Genomic DNA, 18,364 nt, shown 5'->3' with positions numbered 1-18,364 from the left:
TCTCTGGTGGGTCTGAAGTTTGCCTGACAGGTGAGGCGGACCGCTGGCAAAATCCCAATGGTCTTCCACTTACTGTCTCTCCAGTGCTGGGAGTGTGTGTGTGTGTGTGTGTGTGTGTGTGTGTGTGTGTGTCTATGTGCACCTGTGTCTGTCTGTGTCTCTGTGTATTTATGTATCAAGATAAAGTTTCTTGTGTCCAGGCTGGCTTCAGATTTGGTGTGTGCCCCTGTGAAAGATGGGGTGCTTAGGGAGCAAGAGCAGCCTCCTCCTAAGTCTCAGGGAAGACACAGAGAAAACTTGGGCATGCTTTTAAAGACCCAGGGAGCGGTCACAGTGTGGCTGAGGACTGCTGATGTCTTAGTGTGGTTTTCCTGTCCCACGCACACAGTCTGCACTGAGAACCGCAGGAATGGTGCATTTAATATAGGAAGCTTATCCCCAGCTCCTGTTGTTCAATAGGCAGCTTACCAAGGCTCTCCCTGCACATAGGTGCCACCTGTTTCTTTTTATCTAAGCCACAACACACGAGGGACATCTTATGGTGTCTTTATGATAGGTACCTCTGCCCCCCACCCCATGGTTTTTTTCTCTTCTGCAGACCAGTGCTTGAGGGTGACCGAAAGGTCTTCATATTACCGTTTTCCCACCATGCACAGCACAGCTGTAAGGTCATGCCCTTTTTCATGTGCTCTGGTTCAAATGGAGTGGGTAGTCACGAAGCCAGAAAATCACGTTCTCGTCGGGTGCTGAGGTGACCTCACTTGTAATAGAACAAACGACCACTAGACGGAGCCAGAGATTAAGAAATCACAGCTCTAACCTGTGTGTGTGTGTGTGTGTGTGTGTGTGTGTGTGTGTGTGTGTGTGTGTGTTATCCAATGGGAGAAGTCCAGCATTACCTTCAAGTCATAGCTTATGCCTGTCTTGCAGAGCCATCTTCTGCTGGCAGGAACCATTGCTTGGGTAGAAACCATACAAGTAGATGAAATGGCGTTTATAACAGCCCGATTCATCTAGTCACTTTGAAATGACATTTGATTTGAAATTTTTTTTCAGATTTCTTTTTTGTTTTTTTGCCTGCATGTATGCATGTGTGCCATGTATATGCTTGGTGCCTTAAGAGGTCAGTCGAGGGTATCAGATGACCTGGAGCTGAGGTTTCAGATGACTTTGAACTGCTGTGAAAAGCCAGTGCTTGTAAGTTCTGAGCCACCTCTGCAGGTCCCAGCACAAACTTTTAAAGTCAGGGTTCTATCCTGACTAATCCATAGTGCTCCACAACCCTGGAAGGAATTAGCTCTGCTTCTGCGATTAAAACAATCTGAGGCAGATGTCTTTGCAGCCTATTGAGGTAGTGCAGGATGGTGAGCCCAGGTGCCGGAGGTTTCATTCTGACACTAACCAGTCAAGTACCTGCAGGCTTTGCGTTTTCCAAACCTACTTTATTTGGGATTCTTTAATGCTTATACCTCCCTTCCAGCCCACCTACCCTAGATAGGAGAGCAGAGAGGTTAACGGGAACAGGAGAAGTAGACTTTCTTAGGCTCAGCTCCTTGGAGCGATTCCACTCTTTGTAGTCAGGATTTCAGCAGCCCTGTTAACCAGCAAACCCGCCATTCAGCAAAGGTGATTTCAACCGCAGCAGCTGGAACCCAGAACCTCAAAGCGTTCTCAGAGACTGTCTGGAAGAGGAGCAAGGAGCAGCCAAGTAATCGGAAACAGTGTTAAAACCTAAAGCCCCAACCCTGTTTTGGGCACACGCACACACACACACACACACACACACACACACACACACACACACACGTGTGTGTGTGTGTGTGTGTGTGTGTGTATATATACATACATATGTCCCCTAGGATGTTTGTCAGTTGGCAAAGACCAAGCCCCCGCATGAGGTGGTTCCTCTTCTAGTGGATAAACATCACCTGCTCTCTCACAAGTCTGTTTCCCATCCCACACTTGGGATCAAAATAAAAACATGTTTACATCCACTACAAGTACCAATGCTCCCTTCCGTGGGCCCAGCCTCAGCCCCCTGCCACACCCACAGCACAAAGCCAGATAACACATTATGTGCACTCGGGACACCCCCCCTTCTTCAGTCAACAAAAGGGTCTAAGCAATTTCTACTTGGCGTTAAGCCACACTTGCCTCATCTGTGTCCGGTGGGTGCTCTTCCAAGCCACAGCGATGGCTGTCTAATTAAAGTCTGATGTACTTTGGGAAGCTTTCAGAGTCAGTGCTCCTCTTTGATGCCGGACAGTCAGTTTGCTCCCGTTTTTAAATTTCACACACGAATCTTAAGAGATTGGGCCTTTAGTGGAAACCACAATGTGCCAACTCAGGGTTGTTGTTTTTATTTTGGTAAAATGCTTGTTCTGTAAGATAAAACACCAACCAGGTGGTTTGGAACGGCCGTTTATCAGTTGAGGAGGCTACTCGCATGTTGATGGTAAACACAAACCAAACCAGCTCCTGGGAGCTAAATCTGTCAGTCACCTTGCAAGTCGGTCCTCCTTACACACTTGGTTGATTCGTTCTGGGGAAGCTGGATAGGCAGGCTAACAAGCCCTGCAAAACGCAGGATGGTGTTTGCAGAGGCTGGGGTTCCTGATTCTGGCCCTAAGCGACTCCTTGTGCCTTTACAGGGGCGACTTTACGAAGAAAACTGCTCACCATGCTCTGTACCCAACTCCGGGTGCACTCTGGACACACTTCCCGCCGCGCCCAGAGGGTGCCGCTCCAGTCCCAGCCTCGCCCCGGAGGCTCCCGGCTGAGGCTGGGTCCCCTTGGGGAGCGAGCCCGGTAGGGGGCGCCCTGGACCGGCTGGCTCCCTCCGCCCACGGGAGGCGGCCGCGGCGCACCGAGCCCGGAGCACTCGAGCGCACAGCCGGGCGGGCCGCAGTGGGGAGGTGCGGAGCGCGGCGAGGGCGGCCGCGGGAGCCAGCCGCCGCCCCTGCGCTCCCGGGCTGCGGGGCGCATGGGGCGCGTGGAGCCGGGAACGCTCGCGGGCTGTGCGCCCGGGCGCCTGCTGCGGTGAGACGCGGCGCCGGACGCCCCCTGAGCTCGGGCAGTCGGGAGGATGACCATGGCTGGCGGCCGGCGGGGACTGGTGGCCCCGCAGAACACGTTTCTGGAGAACATCGTGCGGCGGTCCAACGGTAAGCGTTGCCTCTGGATTTCGCTTGCCCAGGCGTGTTTTTATTTTTTTATTTTTATTTTCCGAGTGCGGTGACTGCAGACGCTTCCCGCTCGGTTGCCAGCAGATGCAGGGGCGTCCCAGAGCTCCGCGCACCGGCTTCTCCCACCCGCGGGCCCCGGAGGTGGGCAGGGCCGGAGGGGTTTTGGTGCACCCCATCTCTGAAGGAGAGACCTCTAGGCGACGTCTTTTGGGGCCTTTTCCCGCCCCCTCTCCCTGTCCTCTCCAGGAAAGCCTGGCAGCTGATGAGGAAAAGTCCTGGGAAAAGTGGCTGCAGGCTGGCCACCTTGAAGCACTGCGCTTCTGATGCGCACTGCCTGCCTCCCAGCAGAGGCTCACTGGAGTCCTTAGGTGCCAGGGTGCTCAGAGCCAGCAGCAGAGCCGGGCCACTGAGTCCTGGCCATGTCTGGGCACTGGGAATGTGCGAACTCCACCTTCCACCCCTAAACAGGAAAGTCTGACCAGCAGAAATGTTTTGGTTAGGGCTGCTTTATCCACCCTCGCCAACGCCAACCAGCAGGAACAGTTGGCTTGTGAAGATCCCTTGGCTTTCCTGGACTCAGCCGGGAAGTAGAGGGAACTACGTGGTCCCAATGACAAATCTGACATATTTCTTTTCTTTTAAACCCTGCCAGTCTTGTCCTCCGTCACCAGTCGATCCATTACACAAGAAACCTGTGCACAGCACGAGGTTACCCTGTCTTTAAGGATAGCGAAGCGCTGAGGAGAGAGGAGAGAGTAATTTCCAACACCTTTCCCCTTGGGCTTGCAGTTTGCTTTGCAGCCCAGGAGGGGAAAAGTCCTCTGAGCAGGGATCCAAAAGGAGCAATTCAGAGCTTTCCGAATCACAGCTTGCCACCTGAGCTAAACCACACACAGCGTGGTCCTGTCGTTGGGGAGTTGCTGCATACACACCTGTTCCCTGGCTACCCAAGTCTGAGGTGCCCCTAGCAGGCGGGTGGGGCAGCCACTGCTCTCCTCCCAGAAGCAGGCTCCTGTGGAGCTAGGTTTTGACAGTGTAAACACAGCGCGTGGAGCTTTGGAACTTGGGTGGAAAATGATGAACTTCCAGTTGAATTTAGTTAGGGATTCAAAGGAAGGGCACGAAAAGTGCCCTCTACCGCGTCGACATCCTCTTTAATTAAAAAGACACCGACGTTTATAAGAAGAAGCCCGTCAGCTACAGCAGCAAATCGTACCTACTACTTCAGGGCTTTCTTAGAAGTTACCCACCATTGCTGTGTGCCTCTCAGAGATGAAAACTACTGGGTCACCACCTTCCCTTCAAGGCTTAAAGGAGTCTCTAGAGCAAGGTCATAGTCAGTAGCTGGGGCTGTGTATGTGTGTGTGTGTGTGTGTGTGTGTTAACTGCTAAAGGGGCAGCCACGAGGAGCTCTTCTGCCTTAAAATTCTGGAGGTGGTCATGGTTGAAGTTAGTGTATTATTATGGCTCTTTAAGTGACCTGGTGTTTGGGGACCCCACTGTGAGTGACATAGAACTCTTGCAACAAATACCACCAACACTGACGAGAAGTCTATCTGTAAGTTAGAGGGAAACTACACCCTGGGCTGGAGCAGGGAGGGGAGGCTGCAGGCTGCGGCCAGAGCTGCTTGGGCTTCTGAGGGAGCCTTCTGGTTAGCTGATCTCAAGCCGTCCCCCGGTGTGAGCATAGGTAGAAGAACATCGATAAAGCACGCGGCTCGGAGTATTTTTAGCTCTGGCCTTTTTATCTCGGCACCTGTTCCGACAGCCTGATTCCCGTCAACTAAAAAGGAACAATAAGAAAAGCGCAAGGACCCTGGGCCAGCTGGAAGACCTCATACGTGCTGTTTCGGGGTGCAGGCGAGAGATGGGGGTTTACAGTTTGCAGTGATCATTTTCATCACAGTCCCTGGCTGTGAGCGGCCAAGCGCTGTGACTGCTAAGAGAGATTTCACTATCTGCACACACTGAATTTTACTTCTACAGAAACGGCCTGTTTAAAGATATTGATTGCTTCTTGAAGCCTGCCAACCTATTTTTGGTCACCACAGAATCTAAATAGCAGTGCTCCACAATCATCCCAGTAATCCTTTTACCCCAGTGGTCCTGTGTGCTGCTGCTGCTGCTGCTGCTGCTGTTGCTGCTGCTGCTACTGGTCAGTCCAGCGCTACCTGGCCTGCTCACATGGCTGGGCAGAGGTGCCTGCAGCTAGAAGGTGCCAGGGATTTGTTTCAGTGTCAGGGATCAAAGCCAGGGCCTTGCACAAGAGAGGCTAGAGCTCTCCCGATGAGCTGTCCCGAGTCCTCTTGCAGCTTCTTGGTTTTTTTTTTTCTCTTCTTGATGAGCTTTGGTTAGGGAGATGATGCTTTTGTCGTCTCTAGAAGGATGGCTGAGAGCATGTGCTGAGGGTTCAGAACCGGCCTTGTTGGGATTCATTGAGTACCACTTCTGCCGTGTGGAGTAGCACAGAGCTATAGATGAGACAGAGCTCAGGCACTGTCTGGTCCGGCTGTCCTTCCTCATAACTGGGTGGATAAGGACTGTTCTGGCCGCTCTCCTCCATTTGCGGGGGGCAGAACTGAGGAGATCTCAGGCTGTGCTCTCTAAAGTGCACCAGGAAGCAGCGTTGCTGTCACCATTGCTCTTGCAAGAAGCAGTTTTTCCCAGGGGAGATGAAACCAAATGTTATATCAACAGGAACAGCGTTCATGTTGGCCAGCGGCCACGCCGCCACATCCACACAGAGCAACAGGACGGAGCAGAGCCCAAGGACATCCAGGGAGTTTGGGGCTTTTCACCTTTGCAGAATGAGGGGCACCCGTGTGTGTCCCTCCTCAGGGAACCCCCAGCCACTTTCACAAGCCTGTGTACCTCAGGAAGTTAAGGAGCCGACAGCTCTGCGAATAGTTCCTGATAGCAAGAAGCAGACTTCCCAAAATGGGCGGGTAGATTGGGGTCCAGTCAGCAGGCAGTGGAGGCTTGTTCACTCAGTGGAGTTTTACTGGACACAGTTATTGAACACTGGGGACAGAAGGAAACAGGAAACTCTCTCCCTCTTATACGTTGCATGACTTTTCCTGGGGACCTTATAAGCCCTGACAACAGATCAAAAATATGGAGTCGATTCTAGTCCACGAATAAGTACATGGACCAGGGGCTAATTACAGGAGCACAAGTCACCCCCAAATAGCTGTACCCAAGCATGAGTGATCATGTAAAAACTGCTTCCCTAAAGTCCCACCTTAGTCCTCCCAGCAGGTGCTCCCCAGGCAGCAGGGGCAGGTGCTCCCAGCTCAGCAAGGGAGTGAGTGACTGTGAGTGCAGGTGAGGTTCTGATGTCTTCACACCCTTTCCTGTGATGGAATGTTAGTAGACTGCGTCTTGTGAGGGTCACAGCTGCTCTAACTGTGACAGTGATGGCCACGTGATGCCCGGAGGATGGAGTTCTGGAAGAAAACCACAGCCAGGCAAACCTTGATCTTAGTCATTGCTTCTATTCTGCAGCAGTCGCTGGCCTCAATGGCAGTTAGGCCTCTCAGTATATTAAAAAAAAAATCTCAAGGTGTTTGCTGAGAACTAGTTTAACTTTCTTGGGTTGATTTTGAGTGGCCTAAGAAGGAATGATTTGGTAAGTGTCTGCTTTGGATTGTTAGTGGGCAGAAGGGATGATTGACGCCCACACTTGATGCGATTTGCTCATGATTGTGTCAACCACCATTAAGATCCTATTGGTGGGCATGCAAGATAGTTCAGTAGGGACCTTGTCAGGCAAACATGGTAACCTGAACCGGACCCACGGTAGAGGGAAGGAACCTGGCTGCACATACACTCTGGGGTGTACACATGCACACACAGAGGCAGAGACACAGACACAGAGACAGACAGACAGACACACACACACAAACACAGAGCCACAAACAAACATAGACACACACATACAGATACATAGATAGACACACACAGACACACAGATACACACAGACACCCTCACAGACATGGATACACAGACACATGCACAGAGACATATACACACTGGCACATACACACACAGAGACACAGACATATACAATAGGCACACACACACAGAGACACACACAGAGAAACACACACACACAGACACACATAGACACACAGGCGCGCACACATGTAGACACACACAGATGCTGACAGACACATGCACACCCTGTTGGTTTTGCTGCTCTCCCTGCTCATGGCAGGAAAGCGCTCTTCCACAGCACATTTTGACTGCTGCTCAGTCTACAGGCGCCTGTTGTCAGAAACTCGCTGAAGCAAATAGCTCTGTCTCAGGAAGGCTGGCAGACCGAGGTGGCAGGAATCTACAAAATATTATTTTAGACAGGCTCGTTCTCAGCAGAGCATATGCTTTAATGTCTGGGAACCTATAGCTAACAATTGCAGGTGCCAGTGAGACTGAGCACATCAACGGCACTGGATCGTGGCACATTTTGGTACGGATTCCTGTACTTGTGTAATTTACAGACTGCTAAGTCAGCTGTGTTTTTGTATAGTGTTAAGATGGCTCAGGTTGTTGATATAATTAGTTAGCAAACAGGATGGGCACCGTGGGTAATGTTTTCTCCTCATAGATGTGTTGGGCTGTGCCAATATTTGTGAAACAGAAATCAGGGTAAAATACGTGTTTGGGAGTGGAGCTTGTCTGGATTCTGACCTGTGCCTGTTTCTCCTCACAGTCAGTGTTTGGGTAACCGTCGGCCGTCTTTCTCTGAAAGCATTAAAAGCATGACTAGTGACTGTAGGAACTGAGATCTTGACGTGCTGCGGTGCAGCCAAGGCAATAGAGCCCCCCTCACTTCCATAGCTTTATCAGGACCCACACATCTGAGTCACCCATTTCAAACCAGCACATGCATTTGGGAAGCCCCACAGGAAACAGAGCCGCTGCCTCCTCCCTTACGGGTTCCAGGTCTTCAGTCTGGCAGGACTTCACATCTGGATCCCTGAGCTTTGCCTTGACATGTCCCAGTTCTTTCCCTCCCAGTCTTTAGTTACTGGCTTTAAAATTAGCATTTAAAGTGGCTAGGAGGTTTTCACAGGTGGATGTCCCTCATCTGTTTGTGCTGGTGACTGTTTTGTCCCTGTCTCTAAGGGGGACAGGGCCATTAGACTCCTGGAATCTCAATTCTGATGAAACGGTCTGCTGGCTCCTCTTTTCTGTGTTTAATCCTCTCTCCAGAATGTTCCTCCCACTGGATGCCGTCTGTCCAGGGACACTCACCGTTTTTAAGCATCTACCATTGAGCAGTACTGTTCTCTCTTTCCTACCCTGCTCCATTCCTCTTCTGACTTGCTGTTTAATCTCACATGATGAGGTCTCACCCTGTATCCTAGGCTGGCCTTGAACTCATGGCCTTCTAACCTCAGTGTCCTGCCTCCTCCAGTATGGGATCACAGGCATGCACAGGTGCATCCACCCTCAGAGAGTCTCCTCATTCATAGCTTGTCCTATGGAATAAAACAGACCCAGCCCACTGGTGTGTGTGTGTGTGTGTGTGTGTGTGTGTGTGTTTGTGTGTTTGTGTGTGTGTGTGTGTGTGTGTGTGTGTAGAGCTTGTACCCATTTCAGTGCAGAGTCCTGTGTCTCTATCATCAGCTATGCTGGGAGATACATCAGCCAGAGGTGGTCCTCAGACCCTGAGAGCCTTCCTGACCCCCAGCTACCCTCCCCCGCACAGGGGGCCCCTGAGAACCTTCCTCCCTTCCCTCAGGGAGCCATCTTCTAGTTTTATGGCCACGCTTTCCTGCTGTCCCTTAGGTTTCACCACTGGGCTCTTCTGACTGGGTCTGCTCATGCCCTCTGCGTTGGGTATCGCACACACAGGCTGCAGAACACGTGTTTTGTCAGCTGCTGATCCCTCGGAGGCCACCTTCCTGCCCGTTCTCTTTGCCTGCTGTCTAATACTTCATAGTTGGCTACATTTAACATACCTGTTCTGATGCTGAGGGACATGTGGGTTTCCAGTTTGGGGCTGTCATTCTTGCGCCTGCCTCTGGGACACGTGACATCTGCCTTTGGGTCACATGACATGTCTTTCTCTCAGTGGGGGTGGGGATACACCCAGAACGTGTACGCTCCACAGCGGCAGAGGCCACCAGATAGTTGTGCGAGGACTTTGCGTCAGTTCACACACCTTTGCTGCCTGCAGTAGACCAGGGTGCCACCGCTGTGAGTCCCCATCAGTGCTTGGTATTCTCTCTGGTAATGCCTGGGGTCATCTGGGGCTGCTTTTCTAGTGAGCATGTGACCAAAATGAAATGAAAACAAAACTTGTTCCCATCCTGTGGGAAGCTTGGGCACGGAGTGATGCTTAAACATTCTCACGTGTGAGCATCCTCACTTGGCTGTGAGTGACGTAGAGGCTTCACCCTAAGGGCACGGGCTGTGTCATTTGCTTTGTTTTGTTTTTTTGTTCTTGGTGTGTGTGTGTGTGTGTGTGTGTGTGTGTGTGTGTGTGTGTCTAGGACATTCGTTTTCTTGTCTTGAGAAGCATTAGCCTCAGGGGACAGAGATTACGCAAGCACTGGAGCTGGAGGTGAAGGACCATCGAGCTTGCCAGTAAGAAGTGACTGAGGAGAGCGCTCAGACTCAGGAAAGGACTAAAAAACAAGTGGCCAGGGAGGGACATGGCTCAGTAAAGTGATTGTCACACAAACATGAGGACCTGACATCAACCCCAACACTAGCATAAAACCCTGGCACGGTGGCCTGTGCTTACAACCAGACTGCTGGGGGTGAACACAGGAAGTTTCTGGATCTTGCTGGCCAACTGGTGAGTGCCAGGTTCTGTGAAAGACTCTATCTAATGAATAATTAATAATTAATAATAATAATAAGGCTGAGAGTGATTACAGAAGGCATCTAACATTGACCTCTGGCCTCTACACATGCACGCACAGAGGATAATCAAAAGACAATCAAAAGAAAAGTTAAACATGCAGAAGATAGTTAATACACGAAGGCTAGCTTGTGACTCAGTTTCCTAACTGTGGTGACCAACTCATGTGCTGGATTCTGTGCCTGGGAACTCCAGCATGAGGAGACTTTTGCACCTCTGAGTCTCAGGGAAGATGAAGTGCAGGTGTCTCCGGAGGCTAAGAGATGCTCTAAGAGCCAGTACTTACTACGTAGCTCCTCACCAGCACACGTCTCACCCAGGATTAGTCTCGGCTTTTATAACTGTGTCTTTTTTTGTGCGTGAGGTTGGAAGTGGGATGGCCAGATAGTGTTAAGTCACTGAAAAAAAAAAGATGGCAGAACATGGGGAGCTTCATTTCTGTGGGGCTGAAGCTTCTTTGGGGTGCTCATAAACAGATTTGATACTTCATTCCACCACATGGAACGTGTTTGGTGTGGTTGTTGTTTGTGCGAGCAGAGAGCTGCCGGCTGCACTTCAGCGTCTTTCTGGGTTCTCATGGCCGTTGCTGTAACAATCAAATGTGTGTGTTAGTGACAAACCCTTCAAGTCCTTGTGATGAGGTACCAGTGAGTTACACCAGCCATCAGTCGTCTTACGCTAGGGTGATTTCATTACGTAAAACAAAGGGCAGCTCTTTCTGTTAGCCCCGCGCTGCACAAAACTGCTGTTCTGAAACAAGCTGAGTCAATCCCAGCGTCATCAACATCATTAGTCAGAAAGAGTGCAGGACACCAACACTTCCCACAGCTCTATATGGCTCTGCGGTGATATCAGGTGCTTTCTTGGTTTTCTTTTGGGACAGGGTCTCGCTACATAGGCCACCATGTCACCAGCCATCTGATGCAGGTGCTTGTATAGGAAGAGAGGGCCTCTGTTTCCTCGAAGCTGGCATGGAGACTGAGGTTGGTAGAGATGACCTAAATCAGCATGGGTTAGGTTCCAGCTGTGGACTGTTAGAAGCCTAGGAAGCGCTCTCCCATCTCGCGTCCTGCACAGTGTGACGGTTAGTTTGAACTGTCCACCTGACACTCTGGGGTCATCTAGGAAGAGGGACTGTCTAGACCAGGCTGGTCTCTGGAGATGTCTGTGGTAGACTGTCTCCGTTGTGGAGGTGAAGCAATCCAGCCTAAAACTGAACAACACTATTTCCTGAGGGCAGGTCCGATGGGTGTGGCAGTTGGAGAGCCCTGCTTTAGTGACAACTCCATCCATTTCTTCATGTGTGAGGTAAACACTTGGCTCCCAGAGTGGATGGAGGAGTGTGTGTGTGCTGGAGGGAGAGTGGATGCTTTCTGTGTTGACTGTCAGTCATGTCGTAAGTCCCGCCCACATTTTATTCCTGTCTGAGTATTGAGAGTTCCTCGTGGGACCCACCCATCAACCCCAGATGGGCTCCTTGGCATTTTATACCTGGCTTCTTCTGTCACTCAACACTCCTGTTTCCTTTTACCTTGACGAAACTCCATAGCCTGTGTCCGCAGGTGACTCCCTTCTCTGTATTTTCTCTAACTTTTCAGTCATTATGTGAGAATGAAGGCATTGGTATGTCCATCATTTTGAAATGGCGGCATCCTTTTTCTAGAAAGAGGAGGCCCTGGCTTCTAGTCTCCCGTCAGGTGGAGCTGCACATTGTCCTTCCCCAGCCAGCGTGGACAGCCATGGGTTCACCCAGGTTCCGCCACTCTGAGTCACTTCTCTTCTTGTCTTTCTACTTAACATCCCTTCCCATCACTCACTTGTCATAGGGATGCCTGATTTTTTTTTTCTTTTTTGGTTTTTCGAGACAGGGTTTCTCTGTGTAGCCTTAGCTGTCCTACACTAACTTTGTAGACCAGGCTGGCCTTGAACTCACGGTGATCCGCCTGCCTCTGCCTCCCGAGTGCTGAGATTGGAGGCGTGCGCCACCACTGCCTGGCTATACCTGCTCTCTTTGTGCCTCTCTGAAGAGCAGGAAAGAGGACGATCAGTTTCTTGTGCATCACAAAGGGTATGGCATATGCATGCCACGGCATGCCTGTGAAGGTCAGATAACACCTATGGGGTCTGCTTTTCTTCTACCGTTGGGTTTCTAGGGCTTGAGCTCAGGTTATCTGGTCTGGTGACAAGTTTCTTCACGCTTATCCTTCTTGCTGGTTCTGTAATAAATGACTTATAGAGGTGGGCGTGGTGGCGCACGCCTGTAATCCCGGCACTCAGGAGGCAGAGGCAGGCAGATCGCTGTGAGTTCAAGGCCAGCCTGGTCTACAAAGTGAGTCCACAGAAAAACTCTGTCTTGAAAGACCAAAAACAAACAAACAAACAAACAAATAAAACTTATGAGGTAATAGATGCGTTTCAGAGAAAATGAATATGTCCAGAGATGAAACAGTGGCCAGAGAAGCAGCTCGCCTGGCCTCTAGGTGGAGTTTGGTTTTCAATCTCTTTCTCTGTGATGTTTAATCTTCTTGGTTAATGAAATTCCAGTAAGAAGATTTGAAGGCATTTGTGTTCCTTGTGAGATCCAGTCTCCAGGCAAATAGGGCCTCTTGCTCTGTTGATCATAAAGGATCAATGAGGGTTGACTGGGGTGCTGGGTAGCTGGGGAGGGTCAGAGATGCCTTGGCTCTGAGGCTTTCTCAGGTCCGCATTCAGAGTTCCCCGCTCTGGGGCGTCACTCTCAGCCTTCCTGTCTGTCCGCAGCCTCCCCAGGCCCCTCTCCAAAGGCATTGGCTAGCTCTCACGCTTGGGAGCCTTCTCTGTAGATCCACCTCATGCCCCTGCATCGGCTGTTGACCTGTTCCCTCACCTCAGCCCGGGTCCCCCATCTCCTCCTCCTCTCCCCTTCTCTCCCCTACCATCTGCCGCCCCGTCTCTGCCTATCACCAGCTGAGTCAACCGCTATCACCATTTTGTCTGTCCATCTCACCGCCTTCTTGCCACTGTCTGCTAATTTGCCTTCATCACTCTCTGTGTGGTGTTGTCTGTCTGTGCCTGTTCACTGTCTGCCTTGTGGTCCGTGTGTCTGTCTGTTCAGTGCTCCCTCATGTGGCCCCAGTCTCTGTTCCTTTGTACCGTGAGTTTCCCATCACCCTCCGCTCATCAGTGTCTGCTCAGCTCAGAGGCCACTCAGACAAGGACCAGCCCTAGCAGTGGCTTGTTTGATCATCCTCTCCTGGTTTAGACTTCTCTAGCTGAGGCCCTTACGGGGGTGTGGGTGGGGTGGGGTGGGGTTTGGAGCTGTGCGATGTGCAGAAGTGGGAAGATAAAGCTGGATGTATCTGTCATATGCACAGCATGTGCCCTATGCCTCCACCAGGCCTGGGACAAAACACAAACTCAAAACTCGTCTTATTAAATGGAGTTGCTCTGAAATCCTTCTGCCCTCCCTGAGGCGATGCTGTCTCCTCACTAAGAACTTTAAGTAACATATACACAGTAGGAAAACAGAAAACAAGCTTTAGGATTTTTTTTCCTTAATACTAATTGACTGTGTGTGTTGTACATGTGTGTATGCATATTTGTATGTATATGGGCATATAGGTCTATGTATGTATGTACATGTAGAGGCTTGAAGTCGGGAATTATCCTTGACTGCTCTTCTGCTTTATTCAATGAGACAGACTCTCTGAATCAAACCCAGAGCTCATCAATATGGCTAGTCTCAATAGCCACCTTGTGTTGGGGAATTGGTCACCAGAGTTTCTACTGCTGTGAAAAACACACCAGGAATAAAAGCAACATGAGGAGGAGAGAATTTATTTCATCTTATAGCTTGTAGTCTGTCACTAGAAAAGTCAAGGCAGGAACCTGGAAGCAGGTACTGAGGCACATGCCAGAGAGGAACACTGCTTGCTGGCTTGCTCAGCCTGCTTTCATAACTCAATACCATCTGTCCAAGGGTATTACCACCCACAGTGGGCTGGGCCCTCATATGTCAATCATTAGTCAAGAAAATGCCTCACAGACTGACCCACATGCTAGGCTGGTGGGGATATTTCTCAGGCGAGATCGCCTCTTCCCAGATGGCTCTACCTTGGATCAAGCTGACAAAACCCTAGCCTGCACAGCCACAGAGCCGTCTCCCTAACCTCTGTTCATTAATATATACATTTTAAGGTTTATTAAAACATTGACTATGTGTCTTCATGTGTGTCTGTGTGTGAGTATGTGCACATGTGTGTGGATATTTGTGAAGCCCAGAAGAAGGTGTTGGTTACCCCTGGAGCTTTAATTACAGGTGGCTGTCAGCTTCCTAGTGTGGGCACTCAGAGCGGAACTTGGGTCCTCTGTAAGAGCAGCACTCACTTTTAACTTCTAAGCCACCTTCCCAGCCCCAGTAGTTTTTGTACAGACACACGATAAAGCAATTCTGTAAATATGAGAATAAAGCATTTGATTCATTAAGCTACTGAGCTGCTTTTCAACATAAACAGATGCTTCTCAGTATTTGGGCTGGGCACTAACCTCTAGCTTATTAAACAAGTAGAAACAGAACCATCCCGACCCCTCGTCACTCGCCCCACGCTGCTTGCAAGGTGGACTCATCGGTTTTTACCGCCTCTTACTTGGTTCTGGATGAGGATGCCTTCGAAGCTGTGGACTTGGGGCAACTACTCAGCAAGAGAGTTTGCTTTGGAAATTGAAAGCTCTCTCTGCACTGTAATTTACTGACTTAATAAAAAACGTTGTTTCTGTTGAGTATGAAAATCACAGATGAGGCAAATAGCTGTCGAATCTCTTGGGTGTTCAGTTTGCTTTATGCAAAGATTGGGCCCTTGATAATTTAGAAGAACCATGTGCATGAGGTTTTATTGCTAGAAAACACAGGAGAGTAGTGGGTGGGTTTTTCTAGCACTAAGACTTTAGGTGGACAAGAGGTCAGCGCCTGTATGCCCATCCCACGTGCTCATTCCCCAATGGTCACCAAATTTTCACAAAGCCATTCTCCCTCCCTCCCTCCCTCCCTCCCTCCCTCCCTCCCTCCCTCCCTCCCTCCCTCCGTCCCTTCCTTCCTTCCTTCCTGGGACAGAAGGATGGCTCAGTGGTTAGGAGCACTTGTTGCTCTTGCAGAGCACCGGGCTCCATTCCCAGGACTCACAGGGTGCCTCACATCTATGTATAGCTTCTGTTCCAATGGATCCAATGACTTCTTCAGACCTTTGCGGACACCAGTCACACATGTGCTACATGTACATACTCGTAAGAAAAACACTCAGCCAGGCACGGTGGCTCACGCCTTTAATCCCAGCACTCAGGGAAGCAGAGACAGGTGGATCACTGTGAGTTCGAGGCCAGCCTGGTCTACAGAGCGAGACCAAGGCTACACAGAGAACATCTGTCTCAACACTGCCCCCCCCAAGTAAACTCAGTTGTGACTTCTTATATCTGTAATCCTCAGTTCTCTCTCTCTCTCTCCCTCTCTCTCTCTCTCTCTCTCTCTCTCTCTCTCTCTCTCTGTCTCTGTCTCTCTGTCTCTCTCTCCCTCCCTCCCCCTCTGTGTATGTGTGTGCTGAGTCAGGAAGATTTCTGTAACTGAACTTTGTAGGGGGCATAGTGAGTCCCAAGCCAGCCTTAACTATAGAGTAGCACAGAGTTTGCAAGCAGCTTGGGCTATAGAATTAGACTATCTCAAAACTCAATTAAGCCAACAGAGTAAGTCCTGCTCTGGACTTTGCACAGGTTCAAGACAACGAAGCCATTATCTTCGGTCTTTGTGTAGGACTTATTACATAACTCTTGTTCTTGTCATTAATTGTAATTGTTATTTTTCTGCTGTTTCATTCTTCTCAGCACAGCGATGCCCTCTGCAATCTATAACACTGTGGAGTTTCAGGGAGATGTGTTCCATGTGGAGTTTTGAGTTATTGGACGTGCGTCGTGCAGTAGTTACTGTCCTTTAATAGCCAGTGTTGGCAGGGGACAATGAACCTGTGCAAACGGCGTGCCGCGTGTGGCTTTTATCTGGTAATTGCCCACACCGAGTCACTTCCCTGTGCCATCGCTTAGTGGGCTTCTCCTTTGTTACTTGTAGTAATTATGATGAAAAGCAATTTTCTAATAATTTCTTTTTACAATGTCTCTGTGTTATGCTTTATGGGCAAATGGTAGGTTTGGGAGGGCTGTGATGATTGTTACTGCTGCTGAAAAGCTGGGCTCGGCTCCTTGGCTGAAGAGACTCTTCCTGATGGGGTGGGGAGCCTTTCCAATTTTTGGAGACTATTGATTATCAATGAACTGGAGAGGAACCGAGCTAACGAAGGTTGAGATCAAGGAACATCACATTCAGTTGTGAGCTCCTCACTGAGGAGGACGTCATCGGGAGGAAGCAGTACAATCAGGCTAATTTTCACGAAAGCCCTGAAGACCCTGCAGCCCCTCAGACGAGAGCCATTGAGGGAATCATGCTGAGGGCAGCCAGGTTGAGCCTGGATGTTTACTGAGCAATGCAGGGCCGGCTCCAGCAGCTCAGAGGCGGGTTTGGTCCTCAGTGTGGACAGGTGGCCGACGGGAAGTTCCTTCAGTTTGCATGAGCACACACACAAAATTACGTGTTTACACAGCATATACATAGTTAAGCGTGGTCTAGAGATGGCTGCAGCATGTGGGAGGACGGAGGGGATGCAGAAGTGACGCATAAGTACTGACATGCCCATTTTAATGCTCCGAGGGAGGAGCCATGCTCCCCTACTACCACAGAGAGACCGATGGATGCATCAGTATTAAGGGTACATTTTTTTTTGTCTGAGAGAGGGTCTTTTTTTATATAGTCCATGTTGGCTTTGAACTGGAAATCCTCCTGCCTCAGCCTCCTTGGATGCTATAATGACAATGCAAGCTGCCATGCCCAGCAAGGGTGTAGTTCTTGATTGGACTTTGTTGAACCCAAGGACACATTCAGGCATCTTCCGTGTATACACGCTGGCCACTGTTATATGACTGTCCTCTGCTTTTGAGTTCTTAGACAGTCTTGTAATTTCCACACTGAAGTTGACCCTCACACCCTGGCGCAGTCCAAGCAGTTCCACTGAGCAGAAGCCACACACAGTCTGGTTCACCTAAGCGTATTCCTTTGAAAGGTTTCTCTGCCACACTTGAAGTGGCCCAGGGTGGACAGAGACAAGCACAGAGAGGTGACTTCCGGGGTGGCGGCTGGCTGATGGCCTTGTGTGCTTGGGCAGCTCAGAAGGTTGCAGAGCTGCCAGCTGTCTTGTTCTGTGTTCTGAGCACAGTGACTCAGAGTTACAGCTTCCAGTTAATTCAGGGTCTCCTCCTCCCCATCCACAGAGGGGAAGGACCTTCCCACAGGGCTTGTGGGGATGCAACCAAAGTTAGAAGTGTCCTGGGAAGCCCAAGGGAGGAGCAGTGTCGATTGATAAGGGGTCTTCTTTTTAAGCTTTTAATTTTAGAATAAGTAGAATTACATTACCCTTCCCTTTTCTACACCAGACTTCTTCCAGCTATCCTTCCGTGAGCCCCTCTCATGTCCTCCCTCCAATTCATAGCTCTTTCTTTATTATTGTTACATACAAATTGATGTATGTGTGTATGCATGCATGTATGTGTGTATGCGCGCATGTATTTGCATGTATGTATATGTACGTGTATGTATGTGTGCATTTATACATGCATCTGCACACACACACACACACACACACACACACACACACACACACACACACAGCTTAGTCCATATTTTTGGTGTGAATATAGTTTCAAGGCTGCCAATAAGGGGGCTCATCCCTGGGAGAGGCTAAAGTCTCCTTCATCAGTCATGGGTAGTTCTTTGTCTAGGGTGGGACCCCCGGGATGTCCCCTTCCACACTGGCATGTCTGTCCACATTGCTGTTGTTCCGGTCTTGTTTATGCAGCCGTTTCTAAGAGAGACTTTCATAGCCGAGTCTCTGATGTTCTGACTCTTGCAACCTTCCCGTCCCCTCTCTCCTGGTGTTCCCTGAGCCATGGACTCAGGAGCTGTGACATAGATGGACCCCCTGGAGCTGGGCTATCCATAGTCTGTTCCTCTCTGCCTTGTGTCCTGTTGTTTTCTGTAGTGGTCTCCCTCTGCCTCAGAGAGAAGCGTCTTTGATGGGGTGGGGTGGAGGCAGCCACCGTGTCTGTGGGTATAAGGATATGATTTAGAATGTAGTTAGGCATTGTGGCTGCCTGGCAAAGGGACTCTTCTAAGACCTGTGATCTCACCAGCCCCAGGTCTCCAGCACCAGGCGTGATTTCCCTCCTGTTGGT

General features: G+C 50.1%; 1 protein-coding gene across 2 annotated transcripts in view; it reads left to right on the top strand.

Annotated features, from left to right (window-relative positions):
- Nucleotides 1-2,856: 2,856 nt before the first annotated feature.
- The window catches only part of KCNH1 (potassium voltage-gated channel subfamily H member 1), a 306,029-nt gene continuing 290,521 nt past the window's right edge, over nt 2,857-18,364 (top strand). Inside the window, exon 1 of one of the 2 annotated variants that reach the window (XM_084794972.1) lies at nt 2,857-3,164. In XM_084794972.1, the coding sequence (XP_084651098.1) occupies nt 3,086-3,164 (79 nt within the window). In that variant the 5' untranslated portion in view covers nt 2,857-3,085. The remainder of the gene's footprint in view (nt 3,165-18,364) is intronic. The other variant, XM_084794973.1, reaches the window with a different exon arrangement.

The sequence above is a fragment of the Acomys minous genome, assembly GCF_964271855.1.
Source record: "Acomys minous genome assembly, chromosome: 1".
In the NCBI taxonomy this organism is placed as follows: Eukaryota; Metazoa; Chordata; class Mammalia; order Rodentia; family Muridae; genus Acomys; species Acomys minous.
Note: the sequence above shows the minus strand (reverse complement) of the source record. Positions and strands in the feature narration are given on the sequence as shown.